At 34.8% G+C, this 19,167-nt stretch overlaps 1 protein-coding gene across 24 annotated transcripts in view; it reads right to left on the bottom strand.

Moving 5' to 3' along the window:
- DGKB (diacylglycerol kinase beta) overlaps window positions 1-19,167 on the bottom strand; it is a 747,505-nt gene that overhangs the window by 538,648 nt on the left and 189,690 nt on the right. For all 24 annotated transcript variants that reach the window (XM_078342642.1, XM_078342645.1, XM_078342654.1 and 21 more), the window contains 2 exons: window positions 17,772-17,912; window positions 3,091-3,140 (listed from right to left, as the gene is read on the bottom strand). In XM_078342642.1, the coding sequence (XP_078198768.1) occupies window positions 3,091-3,140; window positions 17,772-17,912 (191 nt within the window). The remainder of the gene's footprint in view (window positions 1-3,090; window positions 3,141-17,771; window positions 17,913-19,167) is intronic.

Raw genomic sequence — 19,167 nt, 5'->3', positions numbered from 1 at the left:
GAAAGGGTGGAAAAAAGCAATTGAGAACAAGTGAGAAGCCCATTTTGATCCAGATCTATTGGGAGTGCATACTGACTGTTTTAGTCATGTATTGAATAATCTGCTTTTGCCAGAAGGATGTTCAGGGTCAATGTGTGCAGGACAAGTGTACGCAGCATTTATTTTGTAAGAGGATGAAATATTAGCTGGAATTTCCATATTATTCTGCTCAATTATCAATTCTTTGAAGAACTTCAAGTTAATACATATGATCTGGTTAAATTAAAACATTTTTCGTATCTATTTACTTAATGATTTAATTTTTATCTATCTGCAGAAAAGATTAAACATGGCTTTGTGAAATCCTTGTAATTTTAAATGAAAACGTGACATAATTTGAAAAATGGCTTTACAGTATGTTTTAAAATGTATGAAGTATAAAAGAGGAAAGCTTGGAAGTTCCTTAAAGATTATTCTAACCAAATCTCTAATCCAATATATGTAGTCAATTTTTACGGAACGGAGAAGAAATATGATAAAACAGATTCTCTTCTGGGGAGCCATGGTTCCCTCCAAGGAACTAAGAAAAGCTATACTTACACTCTCCGGAAAAAAATATAATTATGAATATGTTATTTAAGTAAGATAGGCTGTCCCAGAAGCAATACAAACAGAAATGTATTTATTACAGATTAAAAAATTTTAAATCATAAATCCCTTTGAATTATAGGTTAAAAGTGCATGTGTGTACGCAGACATAACTCATCTGTCACCGACTCTGTCTTTGCTTACATATGCCTGAATGGTTTGGAAGTGTTAAAGTCCCTGAATATCTCTTAAGAACAGAAACTATTTTTAGTGGACTGTTAGGTAGGCAAGTGATATTAGGTGAGTCATACCACCTAAGACTCAGTTTTCTCGTCAGTAAAATAGCTACTCTAACTTTACCTCCTTCATACAATTGCTGCAAAGATTAAACATGTTACTATGCAAAATGTATGTATTTTGTTGTTTGGCATATTGCAAATGATAAACAAATCTTAACTACTATTAGAAATTAAGTAATCACTGACCATTGGCCTGGCACAGTGGCTCACACCTGTAATTCCAGCACTTTGGGAGGCTGAGGAGGGTAAACCACAAGGTCAGGAGTTTGAGACCAGCCTGGCCAACATGGTAAAATCCCATCTCTACCAAAACTACAAAAGTTAGCCAGGAGTGGTGGCACATGTGTAGTCCCCGCTGCTTGGGAGGATAAGGTAGGAGAATCACTTGAACCTGAGAGGCAGAGGTTACAGTAAGTGGAGATCACACCACTGCACTCCAGCTCCATTGAGCAAGACTCTGACTCAAAAAAAATAAAAAAAGAAATACTAGTCATTTTTTAAAAGATCACTTCCTTTCTGCTTTGCCTCCAGTACGTGAACTGCTACACCTTAAAGGTACAACACATGATGTCAGAAGGTACAATGTAAACCTGACAGTGAAGGGAAAATACTGGAGCAGTAGGTATTGTGGAGAAAACCCTAGAAATGAAATCCAGACCTTTAATTACAAAAAATAGAGACTGGTTTAGCCAAGACTCAATATATTTATCCCCAACTCATTGCTTAGTATTGGGACTATAGTTCTAAATATTTCTAGTCATCTGCTGTATATGCAAACAAAAAATGGCCAAGAAAAAAAAAAGCATTTGGCTGAATTTTCAAATCAACTGTCAACCCATGGCTAAAGCCTAGTAAAGAATCATCATTTTAAAGTAATTAAAAAGCAAACATTACATATAACAACTCTGCATTAAAATATAATTTATATTAGTGTAGTCACAAGTGCTACAATAAGCATAGAAGGTATCACAATTTCTAGTGGTGAAATGGCACCAGAAATTGAGCAAATTTATTATGTAGCTTGATATTTCTAATTGGGAAACTGCAGACCACTAGGCACTTAAAAATAATAGCATCTGAAAAATTACTGAGACTTAAACACAATAAATCCCACAATCACAGCCCTAATTCAGAGTGATGGTCATTTCCTACAGTAGGAGTTATATATTTTAATTTCGCTCTGGAGAAGCTAATATACCATTATCCTACTCAAAGTTACATAAATATGCTTCCAACTTCATTGCTTTGCTTTTAAAAGCCTATTTGAGCTGCCACAGGGAGGTCCATCAGATGAGGAGAAAAGCTCACTCATTTTCAGAGATCATGTCTATTTCAGTCATTATTAAATATATCAAAACATTTATTTTTTAAATGATATTAAATATATGTTTTACATGTGCACTTCAAAATTTCCATAATATGACACTTATTCTATTAGTATTCTTATCTTTCCTTGAAGAACAAGAAATAATATAACATGCAAAACATGTTGCCAAACATAAGGTAGATTATTGGCTGGAAACTGAGATGGCCTTTCGTGCAAGGCACTGATCTGTGCACTAGGACTAAGAATTACTTCCTGTTTCTCTAAAAGCTAGCAATGATTTCCATATATTCCAAACAAACACTCAATTATTCCTTTCAGTTAATCATATAAAGATGGTATTTTCTTATCTTTTCTGACTACAACTATAGAACGTTAGTTGAATATTAAATTGGATGAGTTATTTAAAAGGCAAAATTTGTGAAAGCAATCTAAAATATATTCACCCATTTCAGCAGCATATAGGACTAAAGATACCTTGCAAAACTGGGAAAATAATGAGATAATTAAATGACTTTATAAATCCTTTAAATTCTACCGATAATCTCAAGTTTCCTTAATGTCAAATGTTACAGATAGTTTTTTCTTCATTCTAAATCAATGGTTTCAACTTAATCTTGTTTTATTCATATAAGGCTAGTGTCTTTCTTTTTTTTCCTAACTTCAGTGCAGGGAAAAAAAAAGTCATGTCATGGTAGCAAAACTATCCAATAGAACAAACTGTACTCCTAACAGTTTCCTCAGATCACTCTCTTTCAAACAGGCAAAAGATAGAAACGCCATATGAGTGGATGTAAATTACATTAAGTGTGCCTTCTGTGGTAATAACTATAAATTTATTCATTGCATTTTTCAGAAGAAACTCTGAAATTTTCACAGATAATTCGAAAAAAAAATTACCGAGCTGTCCAGAAAGCCATTCCCATCCGTGTCATAAAGGCGAAACATAACTAGAATAAAAGAGGTATTGAAAACAAGATTATACGCAAATAAGATCAATGTTAGTTTAAAGTACATTCATTAAAATTTAGTTTGCATCGAAAACAAATACTTAACTCCACCCCTACTCCAAACAGTTAATTTGTGAGATTATTTCCCAAACTAAATTGAAAATGAATTAATCAGCTAATAGAAATACTGGATAGCACATACAAAGTCCATCAAATTTTGTTTGTGTCTAGGAGACATTAAAAGCACTATTATTTTTTCAAACTCTTTATTGGAAGATCATTATAAGTCAACTCAAAAATAAAAGAGAAGTTGAAATATTCAAAGCCTGGATATTAAAGAGCAGAGTGCATAAGGAAAAACAAGTAATATGAAATTTTAGAAATCAATTATCATTTGAAATCCACCATTCACTATTACAAGAACTTGGTCAAAAATTCTTTTATCTGTAAAATGAGAAGAATCATTCTACAATAACACACATTTCCTGTGAAAGTCAAAGGAGGTGACAGACACAAAAGTGAACCAAAAGCTAGAGATGATGATCCAAATAGATACCATCGTTAGGATTGATCCCCAAGCAGTATGGAAGAGGAAGGAGGAGTGTGCAATAATGGATTCTTTCTGATGAAGGAAGCCAACACAGAAAAACCGCATTATGATCATGGCTCTCACAGTTTATTTGTTTAAATCTGAGGTAAAGCTTCAGAGGATAACTGATCTTTGAATTAATCAAGTATGGAAAAGGAGAACATTGGCTCTCTGTTAGGGGGCTCAGGAAAGCAGATGACAGAGGTCCCTGATGGGCCTGAGGATTCCCTTGTATAATTCACGTATCTCCAGGAGGCTGTGGAAGAGGCCACAGGTGCCATTTTGAGATAAACAGAGAAGAAAGACACAGCTGTAAAAATAGAAGAATGGAAGTAAGGGTTTATCTTGGGTTTGTATAATTTACTGAATGATCTTGAAGTCTGAAGTCTATATTAATAAAGACGGAAATAACTAAGAGGTATAATTATACAATGACCTTGATAGTCTATCTGTAGGTGATTATTTTTGTATTTAATGGTTACTGCATTTCAGCAACTCTATAAATGATTACAAAGCAATTCTTATAAATGATTATTTATAAGATAATTAGTCTATGGCTAAAAAGAAAAAAGTTAGCAATATAACGATAATATTCTATTTATTGTAAAATGCAAACAAATGTTAAAGATGCTAAAGTGTAAGAAAACAAATGTCTGTCTATTGACTTAAGGGTGATAATACCAAGCCAGCTGAAAGACTTAAATATCTGTATTTGTAAATCACGGTAATTATTCCCCTTCATATAGTCAATAAATGAAATAAAATGCAGAAGGAAAAAGCAATTCACAACATTGTGGATACTAAGCATTTCAAGAGATTGTGGTGCAGCAGCAATGAGTAAAAAATACCTTCATAAAGGGCAAGAATTAAGTGACTACTCAGAGAAAGGGTTAACTACCTGCAAAAGCCTAAATATATTTTAGATTGAGGGACATTTATGACTCTGTTAACCCTTACTGGAGTAAATGACTGCAAAACAACCATTTCACATCACTCAAATATGTGGAAACCCTGTTCCTATTCATGGACCTTACTGGGAACATGAGCTCAAAGAACACACATGGGAAAGACATACAGATATTGAGCACTCATTATTGAAAGTGTCTGAAACTCCTTCCTACATTCTGAAAATCACACTTTATGAGGACCATTAAAAAAGGACAACTCTGGATACCTTTTCTTTACTAGCCTGACTTGAAGCTAGACTGTGCAAAGGACCCAGGCTCCACCACATAGAGGCACAGTCCCAGGTTATCAATAAGATGGTAGTGCCCCAAGCAAAAAAGCTTGCACAGAATCCATTCTGGCGATGGGAGGTGGCAGTGATTTCGGGGAGAACGTCCAGGGTTCTGGACAAGGCAGGGGTGTTTCAAGGCAACCATTCCAGCCCAATTTAATACTTCCTTCATCATTCCTAAAGAAACAGCCTCTAGAATTTGTTCTCTACCTCTCCCAATGATTCCGTGTGCTCCTAAATATCACTCAAAAATAATAACATGCTTTATTAAAAACAACCAGTTAAAATAAACCTGATTCTGTGTCTTTCCCAAGGATCCTGTGTACTTAACATTGGTTTTAAAAATGAACTTACCATTGAAATATTAAACTTACAGATGAATGCATTATTTAATACCTCATTCAAGGGTACACATCAATGCAACTATTACTTCTAAGTCAAGAAATAGAATTGTTATTAAGACATCGGAACCCCTTTCAGCATCCCCCATGATTAGTTTTTCTCCTCTCCCCAAAGATATCATTATCTTGACGTCTACATCCCTTCTTTTGAATTTAGCATCATTTACTGAATAGTTTTTGTAATCTCCATCTGTATTTTTGTGGCCTGCATTAGCATATTCCTTTTCTCATCTGCATAGTATTCTAATGCATAAAAATATCACAATGTATTCATTCTAAACTGGTAAGATATTTTGGTTGTCTCCAGTTTCCTATTTCTAGCAATGATTGGGCTATTTTAATAATTCTGCTATAAACCTTCTTGCAAATGGCTCAGGTGAATGACTGCCAGTTGATTATGAGTCTGGGTCATAGTAGATACTACCAACAGATATTAAAAGTGGTTTCACCAAACTTGTCTCTTAACAGTCTAAGAGAGTTTGAGTTGACCCACTTCCTCACCAATATCGGGTATTGCCAGTTGTCTAATTTAAGCCATTGTGGTGGAGGTATAGTGGTATGTGACAGAGGTTTTAATTTGAATTCCCCTATTAGTGAGATTAAGCTAATTTTTATATACTTTATATGTTTTGGGAGGGCCTGAAACATACACTTATATTTATGACACATAAATACTGTCTTTTGTGAGGTGACTATTAAAGTCTCTTGCCCAATTTTCCATTGGATTACTTGCTCATTTCTATTGATTCATATAAGTTTGTCATGTGTTTTGCACTTAAAACCTTTCCTAGATTATGTGTTGCAAATACACTCCCCCACTCTATTTTTTTACTTTTCTCTTGTTAATGCATTCTTTTGATGAACAAAAGATCATAATTGTAATGGAAGAATAATTCATCAAACTTTTCCTTATGTATAATTTTTCTGTTCTGTATAAAAATCCTTTTACAAAAATTTTTAACTTTTATTTTAGGTTCGGGGTATGTGTGCAGGTTGGTTACACAGGTAAATACTTGTGAGTCAGGCGTACTAACCATAGCTTTCACCAAGATCCTGAAGACCTCCTTTTGTATCTCCTGGAAACAGTAATATTGGAATCCAGTTATGGGTATGGTTTGAGGTGGGGCCTACTTTCACTTTTTTTTGTATATTTAATAGACTATTTGCTAAAGAGGGATTCAAAACTAACTATGCTCCTATATGTTTGTTTGTTTTTTGTATAATGTGATTTGATACTTATCCCATCAAAAAATGAGGGTCTAGAGCCACTTCTCTTGAAGCAGAGTAGTGTATGTTTTGCTTGTATTAAATAATGTGCAGCAAAGTTATGCTGTCCATTTATGTTAAGTCATAAAAGGTGAGGCAGATTCTACCTTACTTTGTAGAAAACTTGCATTGGAGAACTGAGCCACCATGGGAGTAGATCTGCCCTGAGGCTGTTTGGAATTCCAAACTATCCATCTTGGACAGACAAAAGGGAGTATCCTTGAGAATACATGGAGAGAAAGAGACAAAGAGAAAGAGAGAGAGAGAGAGAGAGAGAGAGAAGAGACACAAGAAGGCAGAGCACAGACCTGCACATTCTTAGGTATTCCAGACATCAACTGTTTCAGTTCAAATCTGTGTGACTACAATCATATATAAGATCTACAGACAGGTTGCCCAGTTAAGTTTTCACTTCCCTAAATTTTGACCCACATACAAAAAAAAATATTAAATTAGTGATGTCATCTTAAGCTACTAAGTTTTGAGGTGAGTTATTAATATGGACAATGGAACAATATAAATATCCAATTAACCAAGCACATTACTGGAGTGGTGAACTTGTTTCATTTTCCCCTTTTTTTTCTTTTTTGAAGACAGAATCTCAGCTCACTGCAACCTCCACCTCCTGAGTTCTAGCGATTCTCCCACCTCAGCCTCCCAATTAGCTGGAATTACATACGTGTACCACCATGCCTGGCTAAATTTTTGTATTTTTAGTTTAGATGGAGTTTCACCATGTTGGTCAGACTGGTCTTGAACTCCTGACCTCATGTGATCTGCCCACCTCAGCCTCCCAAACTGCTGGGATTACAGGCATCAACCACTGTGCCCAGCCCTTTACTTGCTTTCCGGTGGCAGCTTTGCTATAATCTCACATCCATGTAAATTTGGGTCAGTTACTGGACTCCCTTTTCTGTACCAAGAGCTTATCTATCACTATAAGCATACCGCACTGTCTAAATTATTTAAGCTTTTAAAAATATCTTACATGTAATCACATATATCCCCTAATTTTGTCTAATTTTAAGACTGCTTTAGCTATATATGACTTTTACCTTTGTATATAACATTTAGAAAATGTTTGCCAATGTCCAATGGCAAAACAAAACAAAACCAAAACCAAAAATAACACTGCTGAATTTCTGGATTTTTCTTTTCTTTTTTTTTTTTTTTAGACTGAGTCTTGTTCTTTGTTGCCCAGGCTGGAGTGCAATAGTATGATCTCTGCTCACTGCAAACTCCACCTCCCAGGTTCAAGCAATTCTCCTGCTTCAGCCTCCCAAGTAGCTGGGATTACAGGCATGACCCACTTTGACCAGCTAGTTTTGTACTTTTAGTAAAGACTGTTTTTTTCCATGTTAGTCAGGCTGGCTGGTGTCAAACTCCTGACCTCAGCAGATGTGCCTGACTCAGCCTCCCAAAATGCTGGGACTGCAGGTGTAAGCCACCATGCCTGGCCAACACTGCTGGATCTCTAAGGAAATTGTACTGAATCTATGTATCTGTTTGGGGAGAATCTTTAAAATGCTGAGTCTTGAAATCTACAACCATGTTATAGTCCTCTTTATTTAGAGCTTTAATTTCTTTCAATAGTTTCATATTGTTCTATATAGATAACTTTCAAATAGTTTTTAAAGATTTATTTCCAGGTATTTAATATTTTGATTTGATAAATGATAAAATTTCTGAAATTGTATTTACTTATTATTAGTTGGTGTCATATAGAAATACAAGTGATTTTTATTTCTACTTTGTAGGCACAGATCTTGCTAAACACACTTATTAATTCAAGTACTTGATCTATATGTAGATTACTGGGTAGTCTCTCATAAACAATGAATTTCAACTTCCTCTTTCCCATCCTATAAACTCCACATATTTCTCTTGCCTTACTGCCATGGGCAATGATCTCCAACACATAGTTGAATTACACTTAGAGTAGTCTCCATTCTTGTCTTGGTTCCAATATCAATGAGAGAAACTTCAGTATTTCACTCCTAGATATAAGTTTGATGGGAGTTTCTTATATACACACATTATTCGATTAATGGAGTTCTTTACTACTTTTAGTTACCTAAGAGTTTTTGCTATTACAGTTGTTCTGTTTTTAATCATAACTAGAATACACCTGGAATATGATAAAATACTTTTATGATTTTCTTCTTTAGTCTCTTAATGTGGCAAAATACCTTGTTTGGTTTTCTAATGTTAAGCCAAATTTAAGTGCCTGTAATAATCCCAAACTGAATTTGGACATGTTATTTCAGCTCCTTTACATATATAACTGGACTTGATTGCTAATATCTTGCTTTCCTTCTGTTTGTCATCTGGAAAACTATATGAATGACTTGTACTTTAATTTCTTAAATTAAATGGAAAAAGCCAGGCTTCCTTCTCCCCAAAATTTGCCCTAAAAATCCAAGTTGCCCTCATACTTCCCCAAAACTTTTAAACAGGTTTTTAAAATATACATTCTGTCCAAATTTTCCAGTTGATTCCAGTAGAAGGTTGGTCTGAAAATCCCTACTTAATTAGTGCCTGAAGAATCTAATATTTTAAATCATTTATTCCTAAACACATTAACAAGAGTTTATGCTCTCTATAGATTTTGTCTAATTCATCAAGGAAGAAAGTTGGAGAGTTATAAGCTCTAGTTAATATAATAACAATAATAAAAAATATCATATATAAACCAAGTCCCACGTACTCTACATATTACCCAGTCAAGGTGAAGGATAAAACTTTCCTTTCATCCAGGAGAAGAAAGCTTCAGTGATTAGTCTACTTTTCTAATTTAAAATTGTAGCTAGGTAGTCAAAACATGAAGCATTGAACACACATATTTACCTTGGTTTTCTATTGAAGTACCATTACAGTAACAGTAAGAGATGAAATAGGCACAAATCTATAAGCAGAAAGAAAACATGAGAAAACACTAACAAAATTTTCAGAAGGTGGAGAAACTATGTACACATGTATACTGACTTAGAGATCTTAGAAATACACATTTAAGCTGGTAGAGGATTAGCAGCATAGATTTTCACAGAAAGGGTGGTGAGTTGGAAAAATAACAGATTATCTTCACAGGAAGATCTCTGAGGAGTATGTAAGCTTTCTTCTCCAACAGAAGACCAGATCTTTGAGTTTTGCAAAAGTCAAATGAAAGGAATTCTGGGCTCAAAGTACTCAGGAATTCTGAGTGCAAGGACACAATACGAAAACAAGGTAATTATGTGAAAGTGAATATGCTAAATATTGAGAGAATAAGTTCCTTTCCTTATCCCCAGTAAGTCAATACTGTCAGCATGGGTACTCACCTACACAGCTACTACCATCAAAAAAGTTCTTTCAATGGAAGTAGTTTGGAAGAAACCAGTAAAGCAGGGAAGAGGGGAAACTTTATAACTAAAAGGAACTTTACAATATACGATATACAAATAGATACATATAAGGATCAAGCTGAGAATAAAATGACTTATCCATGAAGTTAAATGTAAGAAAAACTGAAAAAAAAAAGATCTCAGATATGGAGTGAAAAACATAAGAAGAAAGAAAGAAGGTGGAAAATAGAAAAAGCAAGAAAATATAATAATTCAGAGTTCTGTTTTGGATGTTCACATCCAAATAATAATGATTCTAGAAAGAGAATAACTAAAATAAAGGGAGAAAGTGATTATCAACACAAATATTCAAGAACAAATGAAGGACACAAGTTTATAAACAAAAATTCATGGTGGAGAATTTGGGAATTGACTAATTAGTTATAGAAATAGAGAAAATGAGGCAGGAAAATCATTTGAGGTCAAGAGTTCAAGACCACCTGGACCAAGATGGTGAAATCCCATCTCTTCTAAAATACAAAAATTAGCTGGGCATGGTGGTATGTACATGTAATCTCAGCTACTAGGGAGGCTGAGGCAGGAGAATCACTTGAACCCAGGAGGCAGAGGTTGCAGTCAGCCAAGATTGTGCCACTGCACTGCAGCATGGGCAACAGACTGAGACTGTGTCTCCAAATAAATAAATAAAAAATAGAGAAAAATAAGTAAAAAAAATGCAATTATTAACCCTATGGAAAATAAAAGTTATTTGGCCTGGTGAGCTTATAAAACCTTTCCCTTTTAAAACTGTATTTAAAAATAATATTGACATTATTAATATTGAATCTTCAAATTATGTAATAAGACTATTTCTATTTTATAAAATATTTTACTATTTTATAAAAATAAAGTCAGGCCTGAAAGTCAATGGAATCACTGAACAAAAGGCTCTTACTTTTTACAACAAAATAAGCATATAGATGTTTGGCTGAAAAAATTGAAAAAGCCCAATGTTAAAATTATTCCAATAACATGACAGCTTCCAAATACGGGTACCTGCTTCAATGTTATAAACTAGTTTAACCCACATTTTTCCTATTTTTATGCTCATGTAATTTAACTTTATATAGAAACAATTATATGCCCACACATGTATTTAGTTAAAAGATCAGGGCAAAGGCATATTATGCAAGATAATTTTTATATATCCGATTTTTTTCAATTCCAAAAGATTTTCAAGTTTCTGTTTTCTTATTGAATATCCTACTATGCATACTCTCGTGTTTTGCACTTGCCGTAATATGTTGTTAATATGAGGATTATATGATATGTTATTAATATAAACAATATGAAATATATTTATAAAAGGCATTTAAGCTGGAATTTTTAATTTACTTTTTTCAACTCTTTCATATATTTCAATACTGATTTAATAAACTTTAAAACCAGAGGTGAAAACAATTAGCTGCTTAACTGTTTGACATCCAGTGTAATGGAGTGATAGTTTCTCCTTTTATGCACAAGAGAGAAAACAATAAAAACAACAAAAGACAGCTTTTCAAAATAAAAAGAGCCCTATCAAGTAGCTCAGAAATTGTAGGTTTTAGTCATAGCTAGATAAAGTGGTGGTGTAATTAATCATCACCCTCTCTTGGTCTTTTTTTTTCCATTGACAAACTACAAACTATAGGAAAGTTGACTAGGTGATCTTTAAGGTCTCTTCATTATTAAATTTCAGTGCTGCTAAGGTTAATACGGCACAGGGAAGCAGCTTTTAACATGTAGGTTATGTTCAGTATCTATATGTCATCTATCTACTTTCTGAATATCTTCCTACTGATTTTCACTTTAGTGATATATTTTAAGGAAATGTAAGATAATATAAAAATATTCTTGTTACATCATTAATAACTTGATAAGCACAAATTCAAATGCGAGTATCGTCTATTTTAAAGTTAAAAATACATCGTATCATTTGATATCTTAAATAATTGGCATTATTTTTAGCTTTTCAAGCACTCATTGGTGTTGTTTTCACCCATTGACTTTAATACAGTTCCATTTCACTATCATTTACTGAGCATCTACCTGCTGAAACACACACACACACACACACACACACACACTGGAGGTGTATAGGTACAAAAGAGAGCAAAATAAATCCAATTAGGAGATGGCAAAGGGATTCATGGTGCAGGATGATCCTCAAATGGGGACTGGACTCTGTCAAATATACACTGGGGAGGTGGGGGTGGGGGCGGGGGTAAAACCCAGCAATTGCACGTTGCAATCAAAGGCATGAACATGGACAGGTTCAGCGTTTGTCAGATGATCGAACAGTTGACCCACGTGACTAGGACATGGTTTGCTCATGTGTCTGCTGGTCACAGCCAAAGCAAGCCTGGCAGAGTAGGTCGGGGTCAAACTGCGGAGTCAGATCAGTGTATGCATGCCAAGTTAAGGATTTCAATTTTGTGCATTATGAAATCGGGAACTATCAAAACCATACTTTTTCATTCTGAATCAAAAGAGAGACAGAAAACAAATATTAGTTAATAAGGTTTTAATTACAATAAAATAGTTAAAAGAATGTACACTTAATGAATAAGATGATTATTAAATAGGTAGGTGTTGGGGGGTAAAAAACATCTGGATTAACTTTTAAACAGAAAAGTATAGGAGAGAAACACTGGGCACTGAAGGCCAGCTAACGTTTTGAGTAGAGCTATAATCCATGGAATTATACTTTTATTTTACGAAGTCTCTACCACTCAGTATAGGAGCAAATAAGTTGAACGTCTGAAATTAAGTATGATAAACTAATTGACATCATGGATTATGAGATTAGTTCAAATTTGAAAGGACAGGCAACCAAAAGTCAGCAGGCAAATTCAAGAGGGAGCAGAGTGGTCAAGGGTAAAACAATTTTAATTGACTTTTATTTTACTTAACAAACATTTACATTAACTAATAAATGTGAAGGAATGTATGGGACCAACTATTCGTTTATCTAATCCTCATAGTTATCCTATGGAATGGAGACTATTTAATAATCCCAATTTTACAGCTGAGAAAACTTGAGTCCTGAGGAAGTTTTAAAAATGTACTCAGATCACTGAGACAGTTAATTCTCAACCTAGGGTTTGCATTCAATCATTATAAATTATGAGCCAAGGTTCTTAATTACTATACTATGCTACAAATAAAAAGTTTGAGTGAGAAGTTAAATGAACACAGGCTGGGGTTAAAGTAAAATTGACAGTTTACTTTTAGAATAATAGCAGTTCTTGACAGTTACGAGTCTTGGAGTATTGCAACAGAATTGAAGGACTGAAAAATGGAGACAAAGTCAGAGAATCTGAGGGAAGACTAAGAATGGTTTATGGCTCTGCATAAAGTTCTACGGAGCACTTGAGGATAGAAGGGCAAATCAGTCCTGACACCATGTCCTCGTTCACTCACAGAGGTGGTTGGTAAATGGTACCAACAAGGAGAGATAAAAATGGAATTCTCTCGTAAAGTATCTGTTCATATCCTTTGCCCACTTTTGAATGGGCTTGTTTGTTTTTTTCCTGTAAATCTGCTTGAGTTGTTTGTAAATTCTGGATATCAGCCCTTTGTCAGATGGGTAGACTGCGAAAATTTCTTCCCATTCTGTTGGTTGCCGATCCACTCTAGTGACTGTTTCTTTTGCCGTGCAGAAGCTGTGGAGTTTCATTAGGTCCCATTTGTCTATTTTGGCTTTTGTTGCCAATGCTTTTGGTGTTTTGTTCATGAAGTCCTTGCCTACTCCTATGTCCTGGATAGTTTTGCCTAGATTTCCTTCTAGGGTTTTTATGGTGCAGACATATATGAGGCCAACAATCATATGAAAAAATGCTCATCGTCACTGGTCATCAGAGAGATGCAAATCAAAACCACATTGAGATACCATCTCACGCCAGTTAGAATGGCGATCATTAAAAAATCTGGAGACAACAGATGCTGGAGAGGATGTGGAGAAAAAGGAACACTTTTACACTGTTGGTGGGAGTGTAAATTAGTTCAACCATTGTGGAAGACAGTGTGGCGATTCCTCAAGGCCTTAGAAATAGAAATTCCATTTGACCCAGCAATCGCATTACTGGGTATATATCCAAAAGACTATAAATCGTTCTACTATAAGGACACATGTACACGAATGTTCATTGCAGCACTGTTTACAATAGCAAAGACCTGGAATCAACCCAAATGCCCATTGATAATAGACTGGATTGGAAAAATGTGGCACATATACACCATGGAATATTATGCAGCAATCAGAAATGATGAGTTTGTGTCGTTTGTAGGGACATGGATGAATCTGGAAAACATCATCCTCAGCAAACTGACACAAGAACAGAAAATGAAACACCGCATATTCTCACTCATAGGTGGGTGATGAAAAATGAGAACACATGGACACAGAAAGGGGAGTACTAAACACTGGGGTCTATTGGGGGGAAAAGGGGAGGGCCAGTGGGAGGGGGAGGTGGGGAGGGATAGCCTGGGGAGAAATGCCAAATGTGGGTGAAGGGGAGAAGAAAAGCAAAGCACACTGCCATGTGTGTACCTACGCAACTGTCTTGCATGCTCTGCTCATGTACCCCAAAACCTATAATCCAATAAAAAATTAAAAAAAAAAAAAAAAAAAACATAAAAAAATAAAAAAATAAAAAAAAAAATGGAATTCTCCACAACCTCAACACACACACACACACACACACACACACAGACCCACACACACACCCCCCACACACACGCACATGTGCACATACACACACCCACATGCACGCATGCGTGCAAAAGCACACATCCAAAGGCAACAAACACCTACCTGACAGAGCCTGGGGACAGGCAAGGTCCTCAGAGAGAAGAATTGGAAATAAAGCTGAAGACATGGCTTATATGGTAAGTTCTCAATCTGGTTGCTAGATACTGGGAAGCTTTGACTTCAAGCAAAACAATGTACAGAGGTTTCTCGAATAACAATCCTTTCCTTCCATGACATTTGGTTATAACATTGATGAGCAAAAAAACTGGCTTTATTATGTACATTGTTCCACTTAAAGTCACAGCTTCCAAAAACCTATTGAGGATGTTAAGTGACGACTTCCTGTGATCAGTAAAACATTCGGGAACTTTCATTTGTTAGTTTTGTTTTGTTTTTAAATGGAATAAGCTTTATGATAAACATTGTGTAAATGCCTGGCAGAAAAGACACGCAATGGAAAATGGTAGGAGGCAATAAATAGATTTTAAAAACTTTATTTGGGGAAACAAAGTACTACTTATGTAAACACTGACAACAGTGTAATGTTTTCATTTAGTAACCCAGGCAAAAGCACCTAACAAATACTGCCACAATTCATCAATTCCAAGAAAAACAACTGTCATTTCAGGTGAATTCTTTGTGTCTCTGTGTTTTTACTGGACAGATGAAATTGCATAAGCCAGTGCTTCTCAAAATGTGGTACCTGGAATAATGGCATCAGCATAACCTGGAAGCTTGTTAGAAATGCACATTTTCAGGTCCCATCCCAGGCCAGTTGAATCATATATCCCAGTCCTGCAGTTGATTCTGATATGTGATAAAGTTTGAGAACTTCTAACCTTAATCAATGTGTGTATTTCTTTCTGCTTAGCCACCTGGAACTAAGAGCCAAATTCAACATTAACCTGCAAAACTTAATTTTAGGTGCTTGTTCACACCTATTTTTGTGATAATTAGAACTGCTTTTTATTCTTTTCATTCTTCTGCTCTATACTGCATTTAATAAGTTATAACCCTTTTGGAGTAAGTATATATTAAACTAACCACCAATACACATTTTTGAGGTCCTACTGAGAATTTGTTTTTAAAAATCTATAACTGTATAAGAATACATGTTTGTAATTTTTACATATGCAATTTTAGAAGGATAAAAATATATAGCAAATTGTTAAGAAAGTAGATGAGGAAGATGGATTGTTATTTAATTGACTTGGTAAAGGGCCTGGTACTGGCATTAAAAAAGAAAAACAAAGAAAAAAAAAATCATCCAAACTTGGGATGATTCTGATGTATTGTCAGTAAGAATCCACAGATTAGAGGATAGTAGAAAAGAGACCTATAGCATCATGTACTTTGAAGAGTTTGGTGAAAATTGTAGTGATAATGCTGGGCCATAACCAGACTGCCTATAAGAAGAGTCTGAAGAAATGGTTAAGGAAAAGGAAATGCAATGCATCCAGTGGAAGCTTGGAAAAAAGCTGGGAAACTTAAAAAAAAAAAAAACCAAAAAAACAGAACAGAGAGAAGGGGGTTGATAGCACTAAAGAAAAGTAAATGGCAGGTCAATTGGATGAGATTCCCCCTGTGTTTTTGAATAGTGTGGTGAGTTAACATTCTATCGGCAACTGTAGACAAAATCTATCTGGGTTCAACAATGCAAACTGAAAACTCAAAAGCCTTCTTCTTAAAAGCAACATACTTCCAGTTGACCTAGAAATGGTTAAACTGCAAGACCAAATGCCATCTTAGGGAGGATGGATGGTGCCTTTATTCATTTTCAGATGCAGAAAAAATGTTTGTCTTTATATGTTTATAATCACCCCAACGTGCTCCTGATAACACCTGAGCAAACTTTCTCTCTGGCTATCACTTCAATAGAAATTCACTGAACAGTAATATTTACTTTGGAATGAGACAGATTTCTGTAAGTTCTTAGGAATACAAAATGAATCCTGAATTGCAAATATTCAACCTTTATGAATAATAAATATATATTTAAAGAATGATATTCATATGGTTTATTTATAACCTAAGCAGGTGGGACTCTTAAATAATCACATTACAGTAAATCCTTTATTGATAGAAGAAATGTTATCAAAAAGTTACTATTAAATTTTAGTAAAAATGCCTCATAATTCTGAGACATCATGACAATTTATATTTGCTTTAGAAATATTAAAGTTTGAATTTATTATCACTATCATTCTAGTAGCAAGAATTTTTAATTAATTTTAATGTATCTTATGTACTCAAATTTATCAGATTATTGAGTAAGTTGCCAGAACTATATTTAGAAAGGGCTTCAGAGATAGAATAGACTAGCAAATGATCAGATTTAGAGTAAATGCTTGAAAAATATTTTCTTGTATTGCAGTGTGTACAGTTTGCCACCAGAGAGAGCTCAGTCACTGCTTTATTAAAGAGAGGAATTATTTCCTTTCAACTGAAAAGAAATTCTCTACCTACCATATCCTAAAAGAAACAAAGCTATTGTTTAATTATTTATGATACCCAGAATCAAATACTATAAATGCCGTTCTCAGGTTCAGCATTTGAGAAATCATGTCTCTGCTAATAAGAGTGTTAGTGCTGAAGACTGCAAGGGAGATTTCCACTGGGGAAATGGTGCAGGTTGCACGTTTATAGGCAATTTTCTTGCTCAATACTAGGAATGCTTCTTCACACACTATAAATAAATACTTTATGAAAACAACTCAAAAGATTCTTTCTAACAGCATCTTGTTAACTCTAAAGAACTGAGGAACAGTTTTTAAAGTCATATGATAAACATAATCAAAAAATAATCAGTCATAAATGGAACTTGATAAATAAGAATCTGAAAGAAAAAGATCTTACTATCTTTTAATTGTCTGATTCTCAGTTGGAAGAAATTTTTACTATTAAGCAGGGCCGCTTTATTTAACAAAAATTATACAACCGTACTAGTGCAATTTTAAGTTAATCAATTTCCAGTCCTTTCTCTTGCCCCCAACCATGATAAGTAAACAAAATGAAAAAACACATACACTCAAGTTTATCCTCAGGTCTTCCTCTTTCAAGCAGAGACAAGTAACAGACAATGTCCTTCAGGTGGATTACTTCTGGGGAACATGTATTTGCAGGAGAAGTCCGAGGAGGGGTGACGGCACCTTTATTCATTCTCAGACCTGGAAAAAAAAATTGTCTTTATATTTTGTTAATTATTTAAAGTGATCTCAAACAGAAAACAAATTAAGAAAATGAAAAGAAAAACACAGGCTACAGAGAAACGTATCTCTTTTAGGTGTAGAATAACCACATTCTCTGGACATAGCCTATGGCTGCTGTAAATGAAGGCGAATTCTTTGGGATCCACATACATGGCACTCCTCTGTCACCCACTGGAGGGTATTAGGGTCAAAATAATATTGCCCTAGGTGAGTTGGTACACATTTGAGTGCGTGAAGACCCTCTTTCCTTTCCACCGTTCTCTGCTATCAGCAGTGACAGCTATAAATCAGTTGAGAAGATATTTAAAATGGTCTTTTCACAAACTAAAGAAAAAATGTGAGTCTTTCATAATATAATTTCCCTATTGATAACAAGTAATCATCCATTCATAAAGTCATGTATTTGTTTTAAATATTTGTCAGTACCATGAAGAAGACATCCTTTCTAACTATCAAGGGATCTGCCCATGAGTAAGAATAAAGAGAACGTAAGCAAAACTCTGGATAAATATGATGGATGTTAGAGGGGTCAAAACATGTGAGTAGTTTGATTTTGAAATGGTTCTCACTTTATTTCTGAAACTCATTATCTTTGTCTGTTCTATGTCAAGGGTATAGGTTGCTTATTACCTGTCCGGTAATAATCTAACTGAAACACATTCACAGTAACTTGTTAGTTCCATCTTACCCAGAAGCCGCTGAAGTCAGATTGTGTGTATCTAACAAGGCCTGAAGGTAAACCCCAATTATCCCTTGAGGTACATATGGCAGTTGAAGAGGTATTTGGGAGAAATATCTAATCGGTTGAACAGCTACTAGATTCCAAATCAACCAGGAGCTACTGTAGGGAATAATTTGAACCAAATACAGTACTGAAAGCCTGTCCTTAGCACAGATCCACCTGGCCGCATATCTCTCACTCTAGTCTAGTTTTTCAATTTGTAACTTTCCGCGAATACCCATCATCTCTTAAAGCCATCTCAAGATACCCAGGCATGTAATTCAATGTGCTGTGAAAAGTCTCATTAGTTTTATCATGGGTGATGTTGTCACTAATAAAGGCAACTATTCACTGAGTGCCTAATATGTGGCTGGAATCATGGTTGGAGCTTTAACACATACTATCTCACATTACTCTTACATGAACCCTGTGAGCTATGGTGCATAATTCCCATTTTACAGACTAGAAACAGTCTTAGAGATTGTAATTTTT

This window comes from Callithrix jacchus, chromosome 11 (assembly GCF_049354715.1).
Source record: "Callithrix jacchus isolate 240 chromosome 11, calJac240_pri, whole genome shotgun sequence".
Lineage (NCBI taxonomy): Eukaryota > Metazoa > Chordata > Mammalia > Primates > Cebidae > Callithrix > Callithrix jacchus.
The sequence above is the reverse complement of the archived record's forward strand: the minus strand, read 5'-3'. Positions and strand labels throughout refer to the sequence as shown.